General features: G+C 40.9%; 1 protein-coding gene across 2 annotated transcripts; it reads left to right on the top strand.

The window, feature by feature from the left end:
- The first annotated feature begins 352 nt into the window (after positions 1-352).
- fam131c (family with sequence similarity 131 member C) lies at positions 353-21,799 on the top strand. 2 transcript variants are annotated; one of them, XM_029436183.1, is made up of 7 exons: positions 353-378; positions 6,840-7,077; positions 8,407-8,471; positions 10,858-10,942; positions 18,629-18,862; positions 19,127-19,216; positions 20,423-21,799. In XM_029436183.1, the coding sequence occupies exons 2-7, from the start codon at positions 7,047-7,049 to the stop codon at positions 20,695-20,697; spliced, it is 780 nt and encodes a 259-aa protein (XP_029292043.1). In that variant the 5' UTR covers positions 353-378; positions 6,840-7,046; the 3' UTR covers positions 20,698-21,799. The 2 variants fall into 2 exon arrangements, with proteins under 2 accessions (XP_029292043.1, XP_029292045.1); XM_029436185.1 differs by having other exon boundaries at positions 20,426-21,799.
- Positions 21,800-23,041: the final 1,242 nt, after the last annotated feature.

Consider the following 23,041-nt stretch of genomic DNA (forward strand, 5'->3'; position numbering starts at 1 on the left):
CAGCAAAAGTCCTCCCCATTTTCACATCCCCTTTCTCTGTGGTACAAAGCAACAATTTAGCTTTGGCTGTCATCAAAATATGTTTTCCTCAAAGCTAAGAGTGCTATTTTGGTGCTTCTGTGGCAAAACACAGAAAATGAGAACAAGAGATCAGAAGTGGCAGGAAAGGGAGGGAAGAGTGGTCAATCTGCAGACAGTGGTTTTCAACATGCTCCATCTATCATGGGATTGTAGAGCTAATATTATGGTTTCATTGGGCCTGACACAGAGGGAGTTCTGGCCCGAACACACAACACACACACTACTGTGAGTACTTAGTTACTGAGACAAATGGAACTGAGACTTCCAGTCACCGTCCACATGTGCAGGCAAGCCACAGTAAGTCCCGCACACTTCCTCAGAAAGTCTCACGTGGTTAGTCACGTGGGACAACTTACTGTCCTCTGTTGTTTCGGCAAGGTATTTCCCAGCATTCCTTGTTGCGCTTGGCACATGTTTCTCTGAACTGTGCAGAGAAAAGCTAAATTGAAAGCCAGCAAGGAACAACAGCTCCACACAGGTTTTCTCAGCTTACTCATGAATGACATGTACAAGTGAAATGTAGATCTTGTAATGACTCCAGAATACACAATGAAAAACACATCAACTCCCGCAGGTTGAGGATAAGATCATGACAAGAACATTGGGGCTCCAACTAACAATTCTAACCATATGTTAATGATGTGAGCTTTTTTCACGAGTGATGGAACCTCAGAAGTTAGAAAATGTGGATGAAAGAAAGTAAACCAGGAATGAAACATGAGGAATTGAGGAACTGATGTAGAAATGACTTGAATTTGAAAGACTGAATTTGTGGTTTTCGCCACTGTAGCCGCAGACGCTGCACAGAGAAACTGGGCAGATGGATAAACTGTTTTTTGTCAATTGGCTGCCAGTCTTTATGCTAAGCTAGACAAATTGCCTCCCTACTTAGCACACAGACATAGTTAGATAGTGGTACTGACCTTCTCTTCTAATTTGGAAAGAAAGCAAATCTACAAATAACTATTTAATTAAACAATATACTGTAAGGAAGCTTTGGAGGATATTTGTGTGCTTTTTCTTGATCTTCAGCACAAACTGTTGTTTTCCCCTAGAATCAATGATTTACATTTCCCTAGACTGCCCAACATTAACAGTGTTTTTGTGTCTGCTTGATTATTACTTTGAGGCCAGTGTTTCAGTTTATTTCATACATTACCATCTATGGTGTATAAGTCACACAAGCTCGTTAGTTAGTCTTATAGGATGGGATGCAGCTCAATCAAGGAAAGTGCTAACAGGTGTGCCTAATTATGTCATCTCAGCAGAGAGGGGCGGGCCCTGTTAAGATGTAGGAAGATGGGTGAGATAGTTCTGCAGTAAATGACATTCTACACTATTTGATGTGCTCATTGGTATGGATGGGAGCGCTCTACTGCTTATTGACCTGATTCTTCAACATCCATCTTTAAAGGTTGCTGGTGCCAAACCACCTCTTCTGCTCTTTATATGGTGGCACTTCAGTCCAGTACTCAAACATCACTACATTCAAGTTGTTGAATTCCATTAAAATTCTGATCTAAAAATGCAAGTCATCTTGAATTTTAATGGCTGAATTTAAACAAGTACTTTAGTTTTTTATTTCCATCTGATCATGCCAGATAGGATTACAAGACATTGCTTTTTACTTTTAAATAACAGAATTCACAAGTACACACTGAAAAGAACTGATCCATATCTACAGTTTATCCTGATAAAGCACTTTCCCAGGATTTCTCCAAATAACTAGCTATTTTAAATGTTTTATATATGAACAGCAAACTCAATCATTGTGCATCAGTCATATTTACAAAATCTACTGTTTTTATCTTACTAAAAAAAGTATTGTGCCATTCACAGTAAACAGAGCAATAAAAGTGGAACTTTATTTTCTATATCAGTCAAACAGCACATTTGCTTTTCTTCTTCCAGACTGTCCGTTAACAATAAGTGGTAAAATACCAGATCTCAACAGGGCACATAAAGTTCTTTGCTTTTTAGATAAGTTATATGCAACATAATTCTCACAACCGTATTCATATTGTATCATCCCAAATGTAAGCTTTGTTTAGGTTTAGGTCATTTATGATTAGCCCATTGCTTTTTTTTCTGATCAAACACTCTGAACGATAAATGAACACACATTTCTTGACCAAGAACCAATTTAATGTAATTGTATCCCATATAAATATATTTCTTGTCAGCCTGTTTTCTGCCATATTGAGTAACCGACTTCAAAACAAATCTTCCAGCAAGCCTGAAATATAAGCACCTTGATTGTTAAACCTGACAATTTGAATTTGAGCAACTTGAATATAGTAGATACATTCTACTCTCTGCTTTCAGTTAACATTAACTTTATTGTACAATTTATGTTACAGTACAAAAACTATTATTTACTTTCATACCGACAGTGCCATGTTGGATATAAACCACAATAGCATCACTCTAACAGCTCAAAACTCTCTGATCTCAGCTTCACATTTTATGTCTAAGGCTCATGCCATCTGCCAAACAAGCCTTCATCAGAGCCTCATCAGGACTGCTTTTGTCGTTGCATGTGGTCACACAACCTCAAGTAGAGCTACTGCAGCCAAACCATGTTGAGTTTTCATATAACATTTTAACTCTTGTTCTGTTTGAGACCAACAGTGGAGGGCCGAAAGTGTGAAATGCGGAGCTGTGTGAATGTGAAGCAGGGTGGGTCTATAAAAAGCAGGGTGGTCTCAGTTTGACCTTGGGCAAGGTTTAAAATATACCTCCAAGCCTTTCCCATCATATTTAATATCAGAGTGGGGAATTCCCACATCGACACAGACTCCAACAAAGATAAGTTTCATTTTCCCAGAAGCTGGATCATTCATTAGAGAATCAAAGTAATCACACTTGTATTTCATAATAACTTGACAGCATGAACTGAAAACAGTGTTTCATGTATGATATGCATAAATGACACTACTCCAGTATTGAAAGCCGTCCAACTCCCTCTTTGCCTGAGGGGACCACAGAAATGACTGCTGCTGAATGTCTGTGGCTTCCCAGTGAGGAGCATCGCTGTGTATGTGTATATGTGGAAGTTAAACTGTCCAACTACTGGGCAAAAACCCACATTCTCATCTGATGAAATTCAAGATATATTTTGTTTGATGGAAGATCCAAACAGACTAAATATTCAGGCACACAGTCAACAGAGTCAACAGAAAATACATGTGGAAGCTTGTGGCATTGCTTTCCAAGATATGCTGCATACGACTGTACAACCACCACGGCCCAAGAACAGACTATTCCACCACTGTTGTGCAATTACAGTATTACTGCCATGTGCAATACTCACTTTTACAACTTTTTATCAACCACTTTGTACTGATATTATTTTTATTCTATTTAACTATTGTGTACTCGCCACTTTACTTCCTATGTTCTTTTGCTGTAACGAGGTGTTGTGGGACTAATGAAGGATTTCTGATTCTGACACGAGATAGAAATGGAACTGTTGCACTTTTGCCTTTTCACCACAAGAGGTCAGACTGCTCTTAGCCAGCCCTCTTTTCTGTCATGACAACAAGTGCATCTCAATATGGGGCTCAGGGACCTAAAGGAGTCTTTAAAAAATGTAAATAAATATTCAAGATGGATTCCACAAGGTTCTTGAGCTTTTCCATGAGTTTCTTGAGGGTTTTTACAGTCCCCAGAGTGATTTATAGGTGTCACTGAACCCTTCCAGCAGTCCCAGAGAGTAGGTCTGTATGCTTCCATCTTGACACACATTTTACAGACATAAGACAGACATGGTAAAAGCCCTCAAGGCTCCAAAAATCAATAAAACACTAAAATAGAAATAAATAAATGTATACCTTTTTCTTGAAGTGTTTTTTGTTCCCTCGGGTTTCTTTATTTAGTTCTTCTGGGAGGTTTCAGAAGTTCATGACTTTCAAAGTGCTTAATGAAATTTGGGGCCTTTTTTAGGGTTTTCTTCGGGGTGTTTTCAAGGGGTCTCAGGGGTCTATGTTTTTTTTGAGGGAGTTCCACAATTTCCTGGTGGTGTTTTAGGGTTCATTGAGGCCTTTTAAGGAGTTCTTGAAAAGTTCTTCAAAATTGTAAATGCTATCAGCACACCCTGAAGGACCTCTGGAAAACCTCCAAACCTTTTAGAACCCCTTGAAAGCCGCCAGCAACACAGTTAATGACCCCTGGAAAGGCTTTCAAGGGTCCTTGTTGAGGTTCCAAGCTAATATAATGTAAAGCTCAGTGAAGAGTCGGTGAACAAAAATCTGCCCTTTTTGCCAATACATCAAATTTGGATATAATCTGCATGTTCTGTGTTGTTCTTCTGTACTTAGTGTGATAATGGTTGCGTAATTTGGGGCTCGCTGCTAATTTATCGCTACATTTTGTATTTTTAACATCTGATTCTTGACTCCCCTACCTCTTCAGGACATGTTTGTGGTTATCGTGAGAAGTACTGACATTACAGTAAGACTATACTTTAGTATCTATCCCAAGGGCACATAGAAGGAAACCGGTCTCTGTTAAGGAAAATAAACTTTAATCAACATCATCACACAACTCTTTCTAGAGATTTCTTTGAGATTTCTTTGAATGTTGATGTCACCGGTGTTTTGTTAACTATATCAGATCCGTCCTCACTTGCACATCTAATGTTAGATTAGTAAAAAAAAAAAAAGCTTCTGATACATGGAGTGGCTTGGCTGCCATGGCAACAGGATTTTCCCCATGATGGAGCAAGGGCACTGTTGCTGTGGGTGATGTCAGCGAAGCCCAGAATCTGAGACCAACGGGGATAAAGCGTGTGTGTGTGCGTGCGTGCTTGAGTGTGTGTGTGTGTGTGTGTGAGTGAGTGAGTGAGTGCGTGTGTGTGTGTGTGTGTGTGTGTGTGTGTGTGGGGAGAGACAGGAGACGCAGCATGTTGTGTTTAAAGGTGCGAATGTATGTTATTGATTATATGTCTGTGTTTTAATACAGTAAATGGAAATCAGTCAAAACTAAAAAATTCTAAATACAGCTCAGAGTTTATGGAGCAGAAACATCATAAGAATTATAATATACCATAAATAGCCGAAACAAATCAAATGTTGCTTTTCTTTTATCCCATCCATAAAAAGGAAAGCCCAATTTTGACATGTACAAACGATACGATAATACTTTGTTAGATCAAGTCTGAAACGTTTAAGACAAATATTTAAGAAAAGAAATGAGGAAACTTTAACATAACATTACAATCACCGAAGACAATATGTTCAAGACCCTTCAACATACATTTGATTTGGGATTAAGCTATGTATTTCATTTTAGAAATGACTGGTGCTCAAAGGAGTGCTACAGTCCAACCTTATTCAATTGTGGGACTCTGTATCTCCAACAATTCATATTCGCTGTTCAGGATATGGTTGGGGTCAGAGACAATATTATGAGCCAACCTCAATCTGTTATTATGGTCTGATTCATCGAGTCTGATTCATAGAGTCTGATTCATCAAGTCTGATTCATAGAGTCTGATTAGTAGAGTCTGATTCATAGAGTCTGATTCATAGAGTCTGATTAGTAGAGTCTGATTCATAGAGTCTGATTAGTAGAGTCTGATTCATAGAGTCTGATTCATAGAGTCTGATTAGTAGAGTCTGATTCATAGAGTCTGATTAGTAGAGTCTGATTCATAGAGTCTGATTCATAGAGTCTGATTAGTAGAGTCTGATTCATAGAGTCTGATTCATAGAGTCTGATTCATAGAGTCTGATTCATAGAGTCTGATTCATCGAGTCTGATTCATAGAGTCTGATTAGTAGAGTCTGATTCATAGAGTCTGATTCATAGAGTCTGATTCATCGAGTCTGATTCATAGAGTCTGATTCATAGAGTCTGATTAGTAGAGTCTGATTCATCGAGTCTGAGTCATAGAGTCTGATTAGTAGAGTCTGATTCATAGAGTTTGATCCATAGAGTCTGATTCATAGAGTCTGTTCCATTCACAGTGAACTCTTAGTCTTACCACAATGGTGAATAAGCTATTAGATGCTCTATTAAAGTATGTGATATACGTGACAAAACGTATGTATGTGTTGTAGGACCGAGTATCTAAAACTTTCACTACGGAAAGTTTCCATTGAATGCCAGGTCAGATTCTTAGTATTTTTTCTTTTATAGATATTGAATTTGAGAAAAAGTCAGGTGTCAATACTAGTATTGTTTTGGCATCAGTATTGAAACATTTTAATCCATCAAGCCCCAGATAAATAAATAGATAGATAAATAAATAAATAGATAAATAAATAAATAAATAAATAAATAAATAATAGATAAATAAATAAATAAATAGATAGATAGATAGATAGATAGATAGATAGATAGATAGATACTCTAACTCTAACTTTAATATGTATGAAATACACACTGTGCAATGATACTGCCCAGTAATACATTGTACATTAGTAGCAACAAGTTGACATTGTTGTTTTTGATAAAGCAAGATGCTTAATAGTTTCCATAGATTCAAATAGAATTAAAATATTCAACATATAGCTCTGTCATCAAGCCCTCCATTCACAGTGAGAGTCTATATGCAGTGGGATGGAGACGGACAACAGAGTGGGAGGAGAATATCTGAAAGAAATAGAGGGGAGGAGATTCAAAATCGTCAGCAAACAGGCATTCATGCTTTCTCCCCGATTTCCTCCCTCTCTGTCTCTCTCCCTCTCACCCCCTCCCTCTCTCTGTCTCCCCTCCCCACACTTTGTCTGTGTCACCTCTCTCCTCCTATACAGAGAAGTCAGCCAATGCATCAGCCTGCAGCTCATCTGGCATCCGCTCTTACTTTCCCCCTGCCTCAGTTTCTCTCTGCTCTTCTGCTGACTGACACTTCTGATACCTCTTTCTCTACCCTTCCTTCCTCCCCTTCTTCCTCCCTTTCACCCGCACCTCATCCTCAAGCCACCATGGTGAACAGATAACTGCCCGGCCTTCCTGACACCATGGGTGCCTGCCTCTGCAAAGGTCACAAAGGTCAGTCCACCTGTTTTTGTGTGTCCAAGTCTGTGTGTCTGTGGGTTGGATCTACCTGCAGGAAGTGTTGACAGCAGCCAAAACACATTTGAGGAGCAGTTTAAGAAAGTTACATCACGCTCTCAAGAGATAGCTCTGAGAATTTAAAAAATTTAACGGTTGATGAGAGGGATTGTGAGAGGGATTGTGAGAGGGATTGTGAGAGGGATTGTGAGCATCAGTGGACGACAGCAGTAGCTTTAGAATTGCTCCATCCGAGGCTCATCTCCAACTTGGTCGTGACTTGAAGATGTGACTTGGGTTACAATGTTCTCTCATATTTGTCTCTGCTCTTGGTGGAAATATATATTCTATATATATATATATATATATTCTGGAAGAACACAAGCACTAATTTGTGCCGTCAAAAACAAAAGATCTAATAAAACAAAAAGGTGATTCGAGGTGTACCAGCTTTCTGTGATCCCTCCGAACAACAATCTACTCGTTATTTTGTCAGTGTGTGACATTTAACATTCACGTCACATTCTTATTTTCAGCCTGAATCTGTGATGCCGTCTCACAATAATTTGTGAGTTAAAGTCTGCTTTTGTTCAGGAAGGGTTTCTTTTACAGGGAGGGTGATGAGGGGCAGTGCTTTCAAGCTGGGAAGAAAGAGGGAAGGCAGCTAAGAGAACAGTGTGTGTGTGTGTGTGTGTGTGTGTGTGTGTGTGTGTGTGTGTGAGAGAGAGAGTCAGGGTGGAATTTAACTCCACGAGAGAGTGAATTGGTTCAGGAATCATAATGGGTTTCTTGACCTGCTGACTTGATATCATTTGATATGGAGGGGTGTCACTCGCCTTCTGTTGCTGTCTCGTTTCCATAGCAACAGCCAATTGTTTTTGACGGAACCTCCCAAGGGAAACCCTGTGTGTGTGTGTGTGTGTGTGTGTGTGTGTGTGTGTGTGTGTGTGTGTGTGTGTGTGTGTGTGTGTGTGTGCAGTGACTTGTCTAATGATGTTAATTATCCGTCGCTCTGAACTGCGCTTCATTTCTTCGTGTCATTTGAACCTCATCACCATCAATTAAAAATCAAATAGACAGAGAGGCCCCAGTTACATGACGCTCTCTCTCTCTGTGTCTCATCCATTATATATGAGCCTCGCTTGACCTCTGGCCATTAGAGACACATTTTTGGCTTTAAAGACCATGCCCCACACACACACACACACACACACACATACACACACACACACACACACACACATCGAAGCACACGTAAACGGACGCACATTGATCATGAATGTAACACTAGTGTGTGTGTGTGTGTGTGTGTGTGACTCCCCACAGAGCTCCACCATCCAATGACAGTACGGCAGGATCAGACTGAGGAGGGTCAGCCATCCTCTGTCGAGGTGAGTCACATGTACCCATATTTAGACTAAAAGCAACTTGTTTTGGTTTACCAGAATTATAATAATTATATAATTAAATATAATTTTCACTAGAACTGATTCAGTGAAATATCCAGAGAAATGGACAGGCTATTAAATTAAGGGTAAAAACAAATTTATTTAGATTCTTCCAAATGAGAAGTGCTGATGTTTTTAAAGAGAAATCTATTCAAGATATAAATTCACTGAAAAATATATGCTGTGTATGACTGTGGGGTGGAAATGAAATGTTGATGGTTGAAATAATACAAGCTGACCATCAAGATAAACAAATGAATGTGATTTGTAAAAAAAAGTAATGGGAAATAAACTTACATGCATTATATCACCAGCTAATTGGGAACAAATTTGCAAAAACATAAATGGAATAACTGAAACTATTGGAAAGAATATACATGGAATATCATAAATCGATATTTTATGCAACCCCAAATTCAAAGAAAATGTAACTTCAAGATGTTGGAGAGAATGCGGTGAACAGATGTAAAAACAGTCGTACAGTTTGGTCATGTAACGCTTTAAGTGGCTGATTGTTGTTTCTTTATTGTTATAATATAATCAGTCAACTATATCCTACACATTCATAGGTGATAAATATTATAGTTATCAAATTTGCTTTTGTCCCCCTCTGTTTCTGTGATTGTTTTCATTGTATTTAAATAAATACAAATCGGATGCTTCTTAACTGTATAATTTCTTAAAATGCAAATATAAACAAAAGAAACTCCTGGGAAAACGAAAAAAAATGATATGCACTTAAATTGTAATGGGGGAGGAGAAGGAACTCAAAGACACATATCTCAAACTCAAATAAATACAAAACTATATGCATTCCTAATTCCTTTAGAGACATGTATGAACATGCCGGTGCAGTTCTGCTGATTGAATGAGGAAATGAGCAGAATGTCTGATGTTAACAACCGGCTCGCTTCAAAAGGATCTGAAATTATTTTAACACAATCGGCACATCTCACTTGTATCTTGTAATTTATCTTATTATCTGCCTATGATGTTTATTGCACAGTGAGATAAGTGCATCTGTTCGGCTCCATGTTATGGTTTTTGTTTCTTTCACACATGACATGTTTACTCTGCTCCTCAGCCATACTTTTGACTTGTGTTTGACGTCATTTGTACTTTGACTGTGCTTTGCTACAGAAGCTAATGTCATGTAGCTTAAGTAGGCCAACAGCCTTCACATTTCTAGTCTCCATCAGCGCTGTATCGTAGACTGGTCAAATGTTTACAACACCTGTAACAAATTGTATTTGTTATTTAGAGTAAAGACGAACTAACTTACAGCAAACACTCATTGTTTTGTATTTACCAGTTTGATGACTAGCTAACTGTAGCTAGTGTTGCTAGCTAGACAGCTATCGACAAAATAAACTCAAAGGTATTACAGCCACCGAAATAATTTGAGACATTTCAGTTTGGAGTTATTACAAACTTTTACTAGTAGTAGAATATATTTGTATAGTTTATGACCACCGGGTGAATTACATGTACACCTAGCTACCTTTTATAGCATTAGCACAAAGACAATAATTATTTTTACAAACCATGTCTTACAATGATTGTTTAATGTATATTTACATATTTAATGATATTGAATAAGAATTGTAAAACATTTATTAAAGAATGATTATTTAGTTTAGTAAAAAGAGCAGTTTCTCAGATTGTTTAGCAGTGACAACACATCTGGTAACAGAGCAGTTGATTTGAAAAACAAAAATGGTCTTAATTTGCCCGAAGGAAACGCTTGGGGTTTTTCCATTTAACTCATTTTACATTCAAGTGACTTTTATTCGGACTGGTTTCCAGCAGTTTGAAGTGGAACGATGCACTAATGGGTAAAAATCCCACTTTGCTTGCAACATCTTTGAAAAAAGCTTGAAAGCTTTACTCTCAGATGAAGAGAACCCCACAGAAGAAATATATTTGAAGTGCAGTTTCTCTTTCCATACTTATTGTTGCTACTTTGCTGTAAATACCATTTAAATGCTGGTTTGAGTTTAAAAACACCTTCATTCACTTGAGTGTGAATGCAGGATTTGTATTTGTGTAGGTTGAGTCATCAGACATAGGATGTGATTGCCAGAGAAGGATGTATGTAAATGTAATTATGTTGTTGTTTTGGTATATGTGAAGCTCATAACTCTATGATTTGTATGGTTCAAATGTCATAGCTGCTCCTCTGTGAGTTAAATAAATCTCTCTTTTTGATATGAAACCTATTGAATAGCTTCCTTTTAGCTCGCCGCTGCGAAGCTATTTTCTCAGCGTACATCAATAATGAAGATAAAGATGTGATATTCTGCCTCTCTTTGTGCATCGTATTACGCAGGATGGCCAGAATCCATCAAACGGCAGTATGGCAGATAAAGCCAGTGGCTATGATATCGGCCAGTTGGCCACCTCCTCTTTGATGGGTAAGGCGCACACACACAAACATAAACATGTTCATGTTGTATTTCATTATGGATCAAAGATATGACACTGAGAAAACAGCATGCTGGGAAATTACGTTACAATCGTAACCATGGGAGATTGGTAATGTCATTTCCCTCATTCATGCTCACACTCTCTTGCACATATGCTGCAATGGCAATATACATATACAGACATAAGTAAAGGGTACAAGTTCACACACGTTTCCTTCTCACGTTTGAGTCTGACTTCCTCTTCTCATCATGTTGCCTCCTACTCTTTTTCATCCCCTTTTGCTCTCTCTGCAGGAGGTTAATTATGTCACTTAATGTGTTAAGCCTTGCTGAACTTTTCGCAGTGAAAGCTCCTTTATTGCCTGACAGTATAATTATGAAGGCTGTGAAACCTTCATGAATATGTTAAATAAATACAGACATTCGGGCAGAGAGCTGAGAGGCTGACACCTGCTTTGGGAGCGACAGAACCGGTCCAGAAAAAAATAGAAAAGCTTTTTGACATTTACTCAGACCTAATCATTTGTCAGTCATCATGTAATTCGAAAAGAGTTGTGCAGTCACAAAGTGCAGCTGACAACCTAACTGCTCAAATCGGATCACACTGCGCAAACTCAAATACTATTGTAGAAATAAAATTATAAATAGCAGAATACCATACAGATATTATTGCTATTTGTTCTTCTTGTGTGATGCGGTTTGATAAATATACAATATCACGCTGATGTGATTTTATTAACAGAAAGCGTGCTTGTGGCACCCGGAAACTGAAACGTAAAACTGAATTAGATTCCACAAACTCAATCGTGTTGGACCGGACAAACGAGTTAACGACAGATCTGTTACTCTTACAGCCGAGTAGTGAGGGTAAATATGCAAAGTTTGTAAACATGCTCATTACATTTCATGACAATAAGATTATTTCCCTTGTGCAAGTAGAAATGTTGGCCTGATGGTGGCACTGAAGGAGACATCGGAGGGTCACCAGGGTTGTTGGGGGTGGTCACGTGATTTGTTGGCGGGGTGAAGCGAGACGTCGAAACATCTAGCTGACATTAGCATTGAGCAGTGCAGCTCAGCTTCACAGAGCTGCATTACTGCACACTCTTGTTTATTGCTGTTGTCTCAAGGTCATCTTAGATTCTAATGCATCAGATGCCTTGACACATTGATCAGAATAAACTGCTGAAAAACTAAACTATAAACTATCTCTTTTTGGAACGATCAACCTTCTAAATCCCACATTGTTTGGATCCTAATAGTTCTTTCCACCAGTCACGACTGCAGCTTTGATTTCTTTCTGCATTGTTTCAGCCCACTGCAGCTTGAAATCAATACTAATCGCTGGCCAACAAGCAAATTACAGCACTTACCAATGTTGCCCCCTTTAGGATGTGAATAAATGTTATTTTCTCAACTTATTGTTGGCTGGTAAATAACAAAGCTCTGAATGCATCACCTACAGGTTTCATAACACTTATTGTTTGTCCATCTGTCTGTGTATGTTCATCCGCTCTGTTTCCTCACAACATACAGCAGGGAGTCACGCCTTACGTAATGCAATATATATATATATATATATATCTTTTGTAAAGGGACTTATTCCTGACTGACTCTGGTTACTTTATTACATGTGTAAGCCTGTGTTTACTGTAGCAACACGATAAACAAGACTGAGAAATCCAATCATTTCTTATTTCATTTCTTCACGCAGTCATCACCTGCCGAAGCTGATTTTCTCGCTTCCCAGTTTCTCTTACAATAAAACTTATTTTAATGAATCACATTTCAAGATTGGTACGGCTGCTGCATGTCTATGACGCCCATCATGTTTTTTAATCAAAAGTGATTTTAGTTAGTTTTACCTACAGTAAGCAGGCTGTTCGGGGTTAAACTTTAGTCATGATCCCCTTTATTGATCAGCTGACCGTGTTGATCCTGCCTCTTCCCTTTTAAAATAGCATCTCTATTGACTGAATCTGGCTGTGACATTACAGCACGGCAGTTTAAAAATGTTGGATTGGTTCAATTGTATACGTCAAACTGTTGTTGACGCAGTGAGGTGTTTCAACAGACAATATTGTTGTTCATACCCCGCTTTAATAAAGCTGCTATAATCAATCATTTTTAATTAATAATGGATCCAATCACAACGTATTGAACTGTTGAACCAGAAATAACTTCTTCTCCTGAGCAATGTGAACTCCACTCTAATACTCTTAAATGTATATATTTTATACAGTTTATATATGTTATTTATATAAAGTACATTTATATTTTAAGTACACATTTTATTTTATATTTCTGCATCAGCACTATGACACATTGTATAGCTCGAAATGACAATAAAGTGTATTGATTGATTGATTGATTGATTGATTGAACGTGTAATGTGTAAGGTTTTCCTCCTAGAGAAGAGCGTACTGAGAATTATCACCAGACTCTTCAGTTCTCCTCAGCTTTCTGGAGCGTTTTAGCATCTTTCAGCCCCTTGTTTTGGTTGTACTGCCCGCAACTTAACTTTTGGTTTTTGGTGCTTTTATTAAGCTCATTTCCACACAGAGCAGGCACCTGTTTCCAGCAAAATGCTGTGATAAATCAACTGCTACCTGCCCAGCACCAAACAACAGACACGTCCACATAATGGAGCATTTAGCAGCTAAATAGTCAAACATCACCCTCAGAGCTGGTTTACATCTGTCATGTGGCTAGAAACACAAATGTATCTGCTGGTTGTGTAAATAGGCAACTGTTTGTTGAAAAGTCCACTCTATCACATCATCATCATGCATCAGTGCTGTGTTTCTGTTGCCCCCAAGTGGCCAGAAAAACAAGTTAATCAGGTTGAAGCTTTATTCTACCATCTAACATCATGCACATGTGTTAGTTTTGTTCACACATTTTTGTATATTTCTTCTCGCATATGAAAAGCATAAAGGACTCCACATAATTTCTAATCATCCAGCTGTCAGACACTTTCATATAAAGTTTATGTTGGATTTTTTGGCTTTAGTGTATTTGATATTCATTCTTGGCTGCACTATACCTACAAATCCGCAGAGAAATCATGGCTAGCTTGCTGCTGTCCGCTGCATTCAGACACATGATTATTCTGTGGCCTGCGATGTTAACCAAATATGATTTGGTCCTTTTCACACTACAGTGCGGACAGCAAGGCCAAAATATCCAATTAAAAAAGCAAATGGGTTTTTCCTGCAGTTTGCACACAACTTGAATAAATGCAAACATTGCTTCCTCACCATTGAGCCAAAACTGAGGCTCATAACAGAGTGTGAACACAGTGAGACAGCACAGTCTGTTGGTGTCAAGCTCAGATAAAAATAACATTATTTAACTGTGTTCTCTCTACACTTGTTACCCTCTCCTCCTCTCTCTCTTCTTGACATAGTTCTGCCTTTTATTTTTCTTTAACTTCTTACTTTAACCTTTCCTCCTCCGTCTCTTTTTCCACGTTTGCCTTTTCAACCTTTCCTTTTCGCTTCAACTCTTCATTTCCCCAGACCTTTCTGACATTGTCTCTTGTGGTTAAAAGCGATGATGGCTCCTAGTTTTGCCCAGTGATTGCGGGTTATGAATAACATATAACTGTAGAGATTAGATACTGCTTTACAACAGACAGTTTAGTTAAAGTGACAGAGCTGTTGATTTTAAGCTTAGATTTAAGTCCCAATAATGAAGCCGTAAACAAAAAGATTTGTGTCTCAAGTTTTGTCCTGGTAAAATCCTAGCATTAAAAAAAGGCCCTGATATACAAAATGGTCACGGCTCTGTCTATATTTAATTGGATGTCCACAGCACAGTCGGCACTAAGCACACACAGAAAATATCACTTGAGCCTTATGGACAGTGACAGGCAGGCCTTACAAAGTCACACAGCTTGGGAATGTTTAATCATTATGGTTTGTTCAGATAAAACGTGAGGCCAACGTGAGAGGCAGTACGACTACATACAAAACCAATAGAAAGACGCAGGTGGGCGCAATTGTTCTGTCTGTACACACATTTAAACCTACAGTATATTCAGCGAAAGGACTTGGTCTCAGTTATGTGTGAAACGCTACAGTAAACATTGACATTTTAAAAGTCAATATTCAGAAAGCGGAGGCACTTGCACCTGACTTACAATTCCCAAATGACATTCCCCCAAAGGACTTAAAACTGCTCTGGCTTGCAACTCGTTTTATTCAGACCTCAGTCTGAAATAAACTACAAAATAAACCAATAAACCAAAATCATTTCATGTTGTGTCACTTTTACTAAATGGACATATAAACAATATTTTACATTTTTATCAAGTTATAACGTATTTCTTTATTAGGTTTTCTATTCACGTGAGCTAAATGCAGTGCTGTCGAAGCGCTGTCAGTAATCCATCCATCCATCCATCGTCTACCGCTTATCCGGGATCGGGTCGCGGGGGCAGCAGCTCCAGTAAAGAACCCCAATCTTCCCTTCTCCGGGCCACATCCTCCAGCTCCGACTGGGGGATCCTGAGGCGTTCCCAGGCCAGTGAGGAGATATAATCTCTCCACCGAGTCCTGGGTCTTCCCCGGGGTCTCCTCCCAGCTGGACGTGCCTGGAACACCTCCCTAGGGAGGCGCCCAGGTGGCATCCTTACTAGATGCCCGAACCACCTCAACTGGCTCCTTTCAACGTAAAGGAGCAGCGGCTCTACTCCGAGTCTCTCACGGATGGCTGAGCTTCTCACCCTATCTCTAAGGGAGACGCCAGCCACCCGTCGGAGAAAACCCATTTCGGCCGCTTGTACCCGTGATCTCGTTCTTTCGGTCATGACCCAGCCTTCATGATCATAGGTGAGGGTAGGAACGAAGATTGACCGGTATATTGAGAGCTTTGCCTTCTGGCTCAGCTCTCTTTTCGTCACAATGGTGCGGTAAAGTGACTGTAATACCGCCCCCGCTGCTCGATTGCCCGATTCTCCGGCCAATCTCTTGCTCCATCGTCCCCTCACTCGCGAACAAGACCCCGAGGTACTTGAACTCCTTCACTTGGGGTAATGGCTCATTCCCTACCCGGAGTAGGCAATCCACCGGTTTCCTGCTGAGAGCCATGGCCTCAGATTTAGAGGTGCTGATCCTCATCTCAACCGCTGCACACTCGGCTGCGAACCGATCCAGTGACTGTTGAAGGTCACAGACCGATGATGCCATAAGGACCACATCATCTGCAAAGAGCAGCGGTGAGATCCTCAGGTCACTGAACTGCAACCCCTCTCCTGCACGACTACGCCTCGATATCCTATCCATGAAAATCACAAACAGGATTGGTGATAAAACATTCACTGGAGACGAGTCCGACTTACTGCCGAGTATCCGGACACAACTCTCGCTTTGGGCGTACAGGGATTGGATGGCCCTCAAAAGTGACCCCCCTCACCCCATACTCCCGCAGCACCTCCCACAGTATCACGCGGGGGACCCGGTCATACGCCTTCTCCAGATCCACAAAACACATGTAGACCAGATGGGCGTACTCCCAGGCCCCCTCCAGGATCCTTGCAAGAGTAAAGAGTTGGTCTGTTGTTCCACGACCAGGACGGAATCTGCATTGTTCCTCTTCAATCAGAGGTTCGACTACCGGCCGAACCCTCCTTTCCAGTACCTTGGAGTAGACTTTACCAGGGAGGCTGAAAAGTGTGATACCCCTGTAGTTTATTTTTAAATAGGGGAACCACCACCCCGGTCTGCCAACCCCTAGGCACTGTCCCAGACTTCCACGCAATGTTGACGAGGCGTGTCAACCAAGACAGCCACTCAACACCCAAAGCCTTCAGCATTTCTGGATGGATCTCATCAACCCCTGCGGCTTTACCACTGTGGAGTTGTTTGACTACCTCAGTGACTTCCATCAGGGAAATTGACGATGATCCCCCATCAGCTTCCAGCTCTGCCTCTACCATAGAGTTAGTCGGATTCAGGAGTTCCTCAAAGTGCTCCTTCCAGCGGCCGATAACCTTCTCAGTTGAAGTCAGCAGGGTCCCACCCTTGCTGTACACAGCTTGGATGGTTCCTCACTTCCCCCTCCTGAGGTGCCGGATGGTTTTCCAGAAGCACCTTGGTGCCGACCGAAAGTCCTTCTCCATAGCTTCTCCGAACTTCTCCCACACCCGCTGCTTTGCCTCTGACATGGCAGAAGCTGCCGCCCTTCTAGTCCTTCGATACCCTGCAACTGTTTCCGGAGTCCTCCCGGATAACATAACCCGGAAGGACTCCTTCTTCAGTCGGACGGCTTCCCTGACCACCGGGGTCCACCACGGTGTTCGAGGGTTACCGCCCCTTGAGGCACCTAAGACCTTGAGACCACAGCTCATCACCGCAGCTTCAGCAATAGAGGTTTTGAACAACGCCCACTCAGGTTCAATGCCCCCAACCTCCACAGGGATGGCTGAAAAGCTCCACCGGAGGTGTGAGTTAAAGATCCCCAGGACAGGGGCTTCCTCCAGACGTTCCCAGTTCACCCGCACTACCCGTTTGGGTTTACCAGGTCTGTCCAGAGTCTTCCCCCACCCCTTGATCCAACTCACCACCAGATGGTGATCAGTCGACAGCTCCGCTCCTCTCTTCACCCGAGTGTCCAAAACATGCGGCCTCAGATCAGATGATACGATTACGAAATCGATCATTGACCTTTGGCCTAGGGTGCTCTGGTACCACGTGCACTTATGAGCATCCTTATGTTCGAACATGGTGTTTGTTATGGCCATTCCATGACTAGCACAGAAGTCCAACAACAAACGACCGTTCGGGTTTAGATCAGGGAGGCCCTTCCTCCCAATCACGCCTCTCCAGGTGTCTCCATCGTTTCCCACGTGTGCGTTGAAGTCTCCCAGCAAGACTACGGAGTCCCCTACTGAAGCACCCTACAGGGCTCTATTCAGGGTCTCCAAGAAGGCCGAATACTCAGAACTGCGGTTTGGGGCATAGGCACAAACAACAGTCAGAGTTTTCCCCTCCATAACCTGAAGGCGTAGGGAGGCGACCCTCTCGTCCACCGGGATAAACTCCAACGTAGCGGCGCTCAGCCGGGGGCTAGTGAGTATCCCCACCCCGGCCCGACGCCTCACACCTCGGGCAACTCCGGAGAAGAATAGAGTCCAACCCCTATCCAGGAGTACGGTTCCAGAGCCAAGACTGTGCGTGGAGGTAAGCCCCACTAGATCCAACTGGTAGCGATCCACCTCCTGCACTAGTTCCGGCTCCTTCCCCCACAGAGAGGTGACGTTCCACGTCCCCAGAGCCAGCCTCTGCTGCCCGGGTCTGGTCCGTCGAGGTCCCTGACCATCACTGCCACCCGTGTGACAGCGCACCCGACCCCAGCGGTTTTTCCCATGAGTGGTGGGCCCACAGGATGCTAAGTAATAAACGAGAATAATAAATAATAATAATAATATGTTATTCGTATATATATATATATGCAGCATCAAAAGTCTCCATTCTCTACTGTTTTTATTTCTTGTTTTCTACATCACATTTCCATTTGTCGCCCTTCTCTACCAACTACACCGTTTCATGTAGCCTATCACTTTATCTTTTCCTCAGATTGTCTCCTTCTTTCCTCTGCTACGCCATTTACTGCATGTCCACCTAATCCACTTTATCAAGATGTGTCCCTCCTTCTCTTCCCCTTATTTAGGTGTGGTGGCCACGATAAAGGAGCACATCACCAAGCCGACGGCGATGGCCCAGGGGCGAGTTGCTCATCTGATTGAGTGGAAGGGTTGGGGTGGAGGCCAGGCCAGGGGAGGAGGGGGCGGACGGAGCGGGGCCTGGGGTAAAGGCGATGGAGGCTGGGGTGCCGAGCTGCAGGAGGATGAACAATTCTACTCCCAAATGACGGACGAGATCAAGGAAGCTCGCTTCGCTGCAGGTGAAACAGAAGAATAAATTGAATTGAAGATGTGGTCATGTGGAAATGAGGTGTCACTCACATCCCTCTGGGCATTGTTTCTGTTCCATTGGTTTGTGCAGAGGGAGCGGCAAAAAAAATCAATAGCCCTTAAGACGAGCCATGACAGTGGCTCAAATCGAGTGCTCTTATTCAATTTCCCTTTGCTTGTGATGCAGGTAGACTTGGTGAAAAACTTGGGGTCGACTTCTGGGAAAAGTCACATAAAATATGTTTGTCTCACAGGAGTGGCCGAGCAGTTCGCCCTGGCCGAGGCATCCATGGATGTGTGGTCGATGAACGACCGTTTAGAGCAGCCCTGCACTAGTTTACAAGGTTCGTCATGTTAAAGGATCACATGTGTGTCACTGGAGCTTTTGGTCTAAAATGCATCTTTTCATTTTAAATTCCTCCTTGGGGTGTACAGCAAACTTTGCAGATCTGTAATGTCTGTCAAATGAGACATAACACATGATTGAATCAATACCTGTTGCACAACATAATTGATTTTATGAATGCTAAGTGAATATATGATATGATATAATATGTTATATGAAAACTTCTCAAAGACCTGGTTTGCACTAACCCACAGAAGTGGAGAAAATCATGATCGTGATGTGTGCAGATGTTATGATTTGTTTTTGTTTTTAACCACACTAATGGTATTACTGTAATGTCATCAGCGTGCCTGACTCTTTTGGCCCCAGAGGGAAATTTCTCCACTTTTGAAGCTCTTCCATGAAAGTGTGTGTGTGTGCTCACATTCAGAGGATGACGCCTGTTGACTTCGGTGATGCCATGACTTGTCTTCAAATGTCACTAACGGGTCAAAACTTCAGTTAATGACGGGATATCTCAAAAAATAATGATCATATTCCAATCAACCTCACCCCTACTTTGAGCTTAAAGGGATAGTTTGAATTGTTTGAAGTGGGGTTGTATACGGTGCCATTGTTACCTACAGTACCTACAGTAGCCTAGTAGTGACTTTTAAAGTTTAAAGTGTTTTAAAGTGTTAGTTTGGTGTCACACAATAACAATAACCAACCGAGGCAGCAGTAAGTCATTGTTTCATTGTAAGTATTTGAGCACATTTTCAAATGCTTTTGTTGAAGCCTACTTGCAAGATTATATTAGTTTGAACTGAACAGCTACATAAAATAAAAAACATTTAGCCTTTAATCATATATGTAGGCTACTATCTGTGGAGGAAGTTCACTGTATTTCTTTATTTCAAAAGGTCCCTGCACATATGCTGCTCATGAATTTACATGACTTTTATACAGAAATAGCTTTTACATGGGATTCACAGTCATAAAAGCTTCATGCAGCAGCTGCTTCAGAGTAAGTGTCACTTTTTTTAACTATCCAATTCAAGCACCGAGCGCGTCAGTACTACTTCTATAAGATACCAGTGTGAAGAGCTGCAGCTTCTAAAGTCTCCACAACTTGAGAGGACCCAGCTGTCACTGTTTGTCAAATCATTTTTCAATGTTTTCAAGGAGCAACTGTTTGACTGCCACTGTTATTATCCCTCCTCAGCAGCACAAAGCCACTTCCTGTCCCAGTTCCTGCTGGACGGTGGAAGCGTCAGCGTTCCTCAGCACCTGTACAGCATCCACGCCCAGACTTATGGCGACAACAGGGCGGCCAACCTCGTCCTTCACCCTATTGTCAACTCCATTTCCCCAACGTCCAACACCCAGCAGGACAGAGATCGCCCCCTGGAGGTGGACAGAAGCACTGCGACTGCAGAGGCTGCCGTCCGACACGTGGACAGCAGCTCACTATCCGAGGATGACGTTTTTTATAATTAGTCTCAATAGAAAAACAAGCCGGAAATCTTGATGGCAATCTCTAAAATGAGCCTCACTGAGGGGACTTGAGCCTCAGCCACCAGCAGTGACTGATTCAAAACATAAACACAGACATCTGTGAGATATCTCAAGAGGCTATTCCTCAAATGGCTTGTCTGGGAATGTTACAGCGCCTTGCCTTCAGATACAAAGACTCCAGATTGTATTTTTTCCCCTGTTGAGGTGTATACTTTTGTGAATGTACATAATTCCACTGTTACATTTAAAAATTTTATTCAGTATACAATAAACACTTTCATAATATAAGTAGAACTGAACTGTGAAGAGTCACTGGTGTTAAATATCTTGTTATTAAACATCAATTTTAATATATGTGCTGTCCAATTCTGCTTTTGATCCCTTTTTTCCTTGATAGATTGTCAAACAGTGGAATTCTGTAAAGGGTAGAAAAAGAAATTGAGTCCCGTCTATGATTAGCTATTGTTCACACAGTAATATTGTCTGAGAGCGACGGGTGCCGCACTGCAGAGAAAAGACGAGTGTTGAAACCAGAAAAGGAGAATGACACAGAACCCGTCAGCGGGCATGTGGTCGGTGGTCAGTGTGTATTTCCACATTTCCGTCAGGCAGCATGCCTGTGTGTTTTTAGAGTAAGATGGTTGGAGAATGGAGGTGTTAGTTTCACGGGTCATGGCGTTCCTTTAGCAAGGGATCACACAGTTTCTGAGTTAAAGGTTTTTTACAGAGGGAATTTTGGATATATATTTGGATCACTCCATAAATCAGAAAATACAGCCATTAAAAAATAAAATGTTGCTATGTTTTTAGGAATAATGTAATGTATGTACTTAATTTGAGATTTCTGGATCAAGTACAAGAAAAAAACCTAATTTTGAAAACAGCCTTTAAATATATTTATTGTAAAAACAGGTGAATGAGGTCATTTAGTTTACTAATAGATATCACCACGAAACTTCCGCATTGATTACTTACAATTATACTTTGTTACATTTTTCTGAAATGTTAATAAAAAAAAAAGATGTTTAAATATGCCAATTAGGCATTATCTAATGCTTACTTTTTGTGAATTTAGGAGAAATCAGAGACAGTAAAATAAACATTAAATGTGTTTTTGGATGTATTCTTACCTCTAGTCCCAAAATTGACCAGTGCATGAAAGAAAAACATATTTTAGACCGAAGAGGACGTGAAGAAGTGTCAGTGTTGCCGTTATGTTGCAGCGATATCTACTAACAGCTAGCTGCGCTCCAGTCCAGTCTGTAATACCACTTGTTCCTCTGGATGTGATAGTGAGTCACTCTAGCTCCAGTCTGCCCTCAGTACAGAGAGAAGAAGCACAGCTGCCTGACTCGCTTGTAAATATTACAGCCATGTTCTTTGTCTGTTTTATAGTTTGTTTATTGGATTACATTCAAAGTGGCAGAAACAAGAAAACCACACGCACCACCTCGCCTCGTCCTCACAGCTGCCAGGAAGCTGTTTCTCCGAGCGTATAGCTGTCGGCAGCCCCGGGAAACAGAGGTGAATTACTGTCCCCTATTTCTTTGGAGCAGATGGCTCGGAATTACTCATTGAACCTTTAAGCAGTAAGTAGCAACAGTCAACTGACTTGAAGTCTTATCTTTATGGTGCAACAACAATGGCTGTAGTAGCTTTGCTCTGCAAAATAAATGTGACAATATCAAATTGAACCGGCTTGAAGAAGAGTCCTGTTGCATGTGGAATTTTAAGAAATTAATTTCTTTTTAATTGACTTTAATGTCCTGAGAAAATGAGCTGCACACATTTAACACAAGTCATCTCCTTAGATAACAACCCCCCTTAATCCTTAAGTGTGATTTATCAGTTTAAATAATTACAGTATATTACCGTGTCACATGGTCCTAGATCTCAATAATTACTTTGGTGTGTGAGTGCGATGTCATATCTGATCCAAAGAACAAAAAAAAACAAGATCCTATCAAATCTGCCTCTAATGCACAAACATACAGGAAAATAACGTGATGGTAGACATTTACATCGATGAGCAGAATGTGCCATAAAGATTTCTATTCAAAGAAAACTTTATGGATACTTAACTTCATCTGTCATATCTCACATATTTGTTCCTTCAGACTTTTCCCCCTTAATATTTTCTCTTTTGGCTCATTAATGTAACAACACAAGTTATTCTTTTTGGAAATATATACTGTATATATTTTTGTGATGCTTGTTACTCAGTATTCCCATTTTTGCTGAGTTTAAATAATTACACCAGAAAAGCACTGACAATAATTTTGACTGCAATTAAGATTTGATTTAAGCTGAGCATCCTATGCATGAT

Source organism: Cottoperca gobio, chromosome 7 (genome assembly GCF_900634415.1).
Source record: "Cottoperca gobio chromosome 7, fCotGob3.1, whole genome shotgun sequence".
Classification (NCBI taxonomy): domain Eukaryota; kingdom Metazoa; phylum Chordata; class Actinopteri; order Perciformes; family Bovichtidae; genus Cottoperca; species Cottoperca gobio.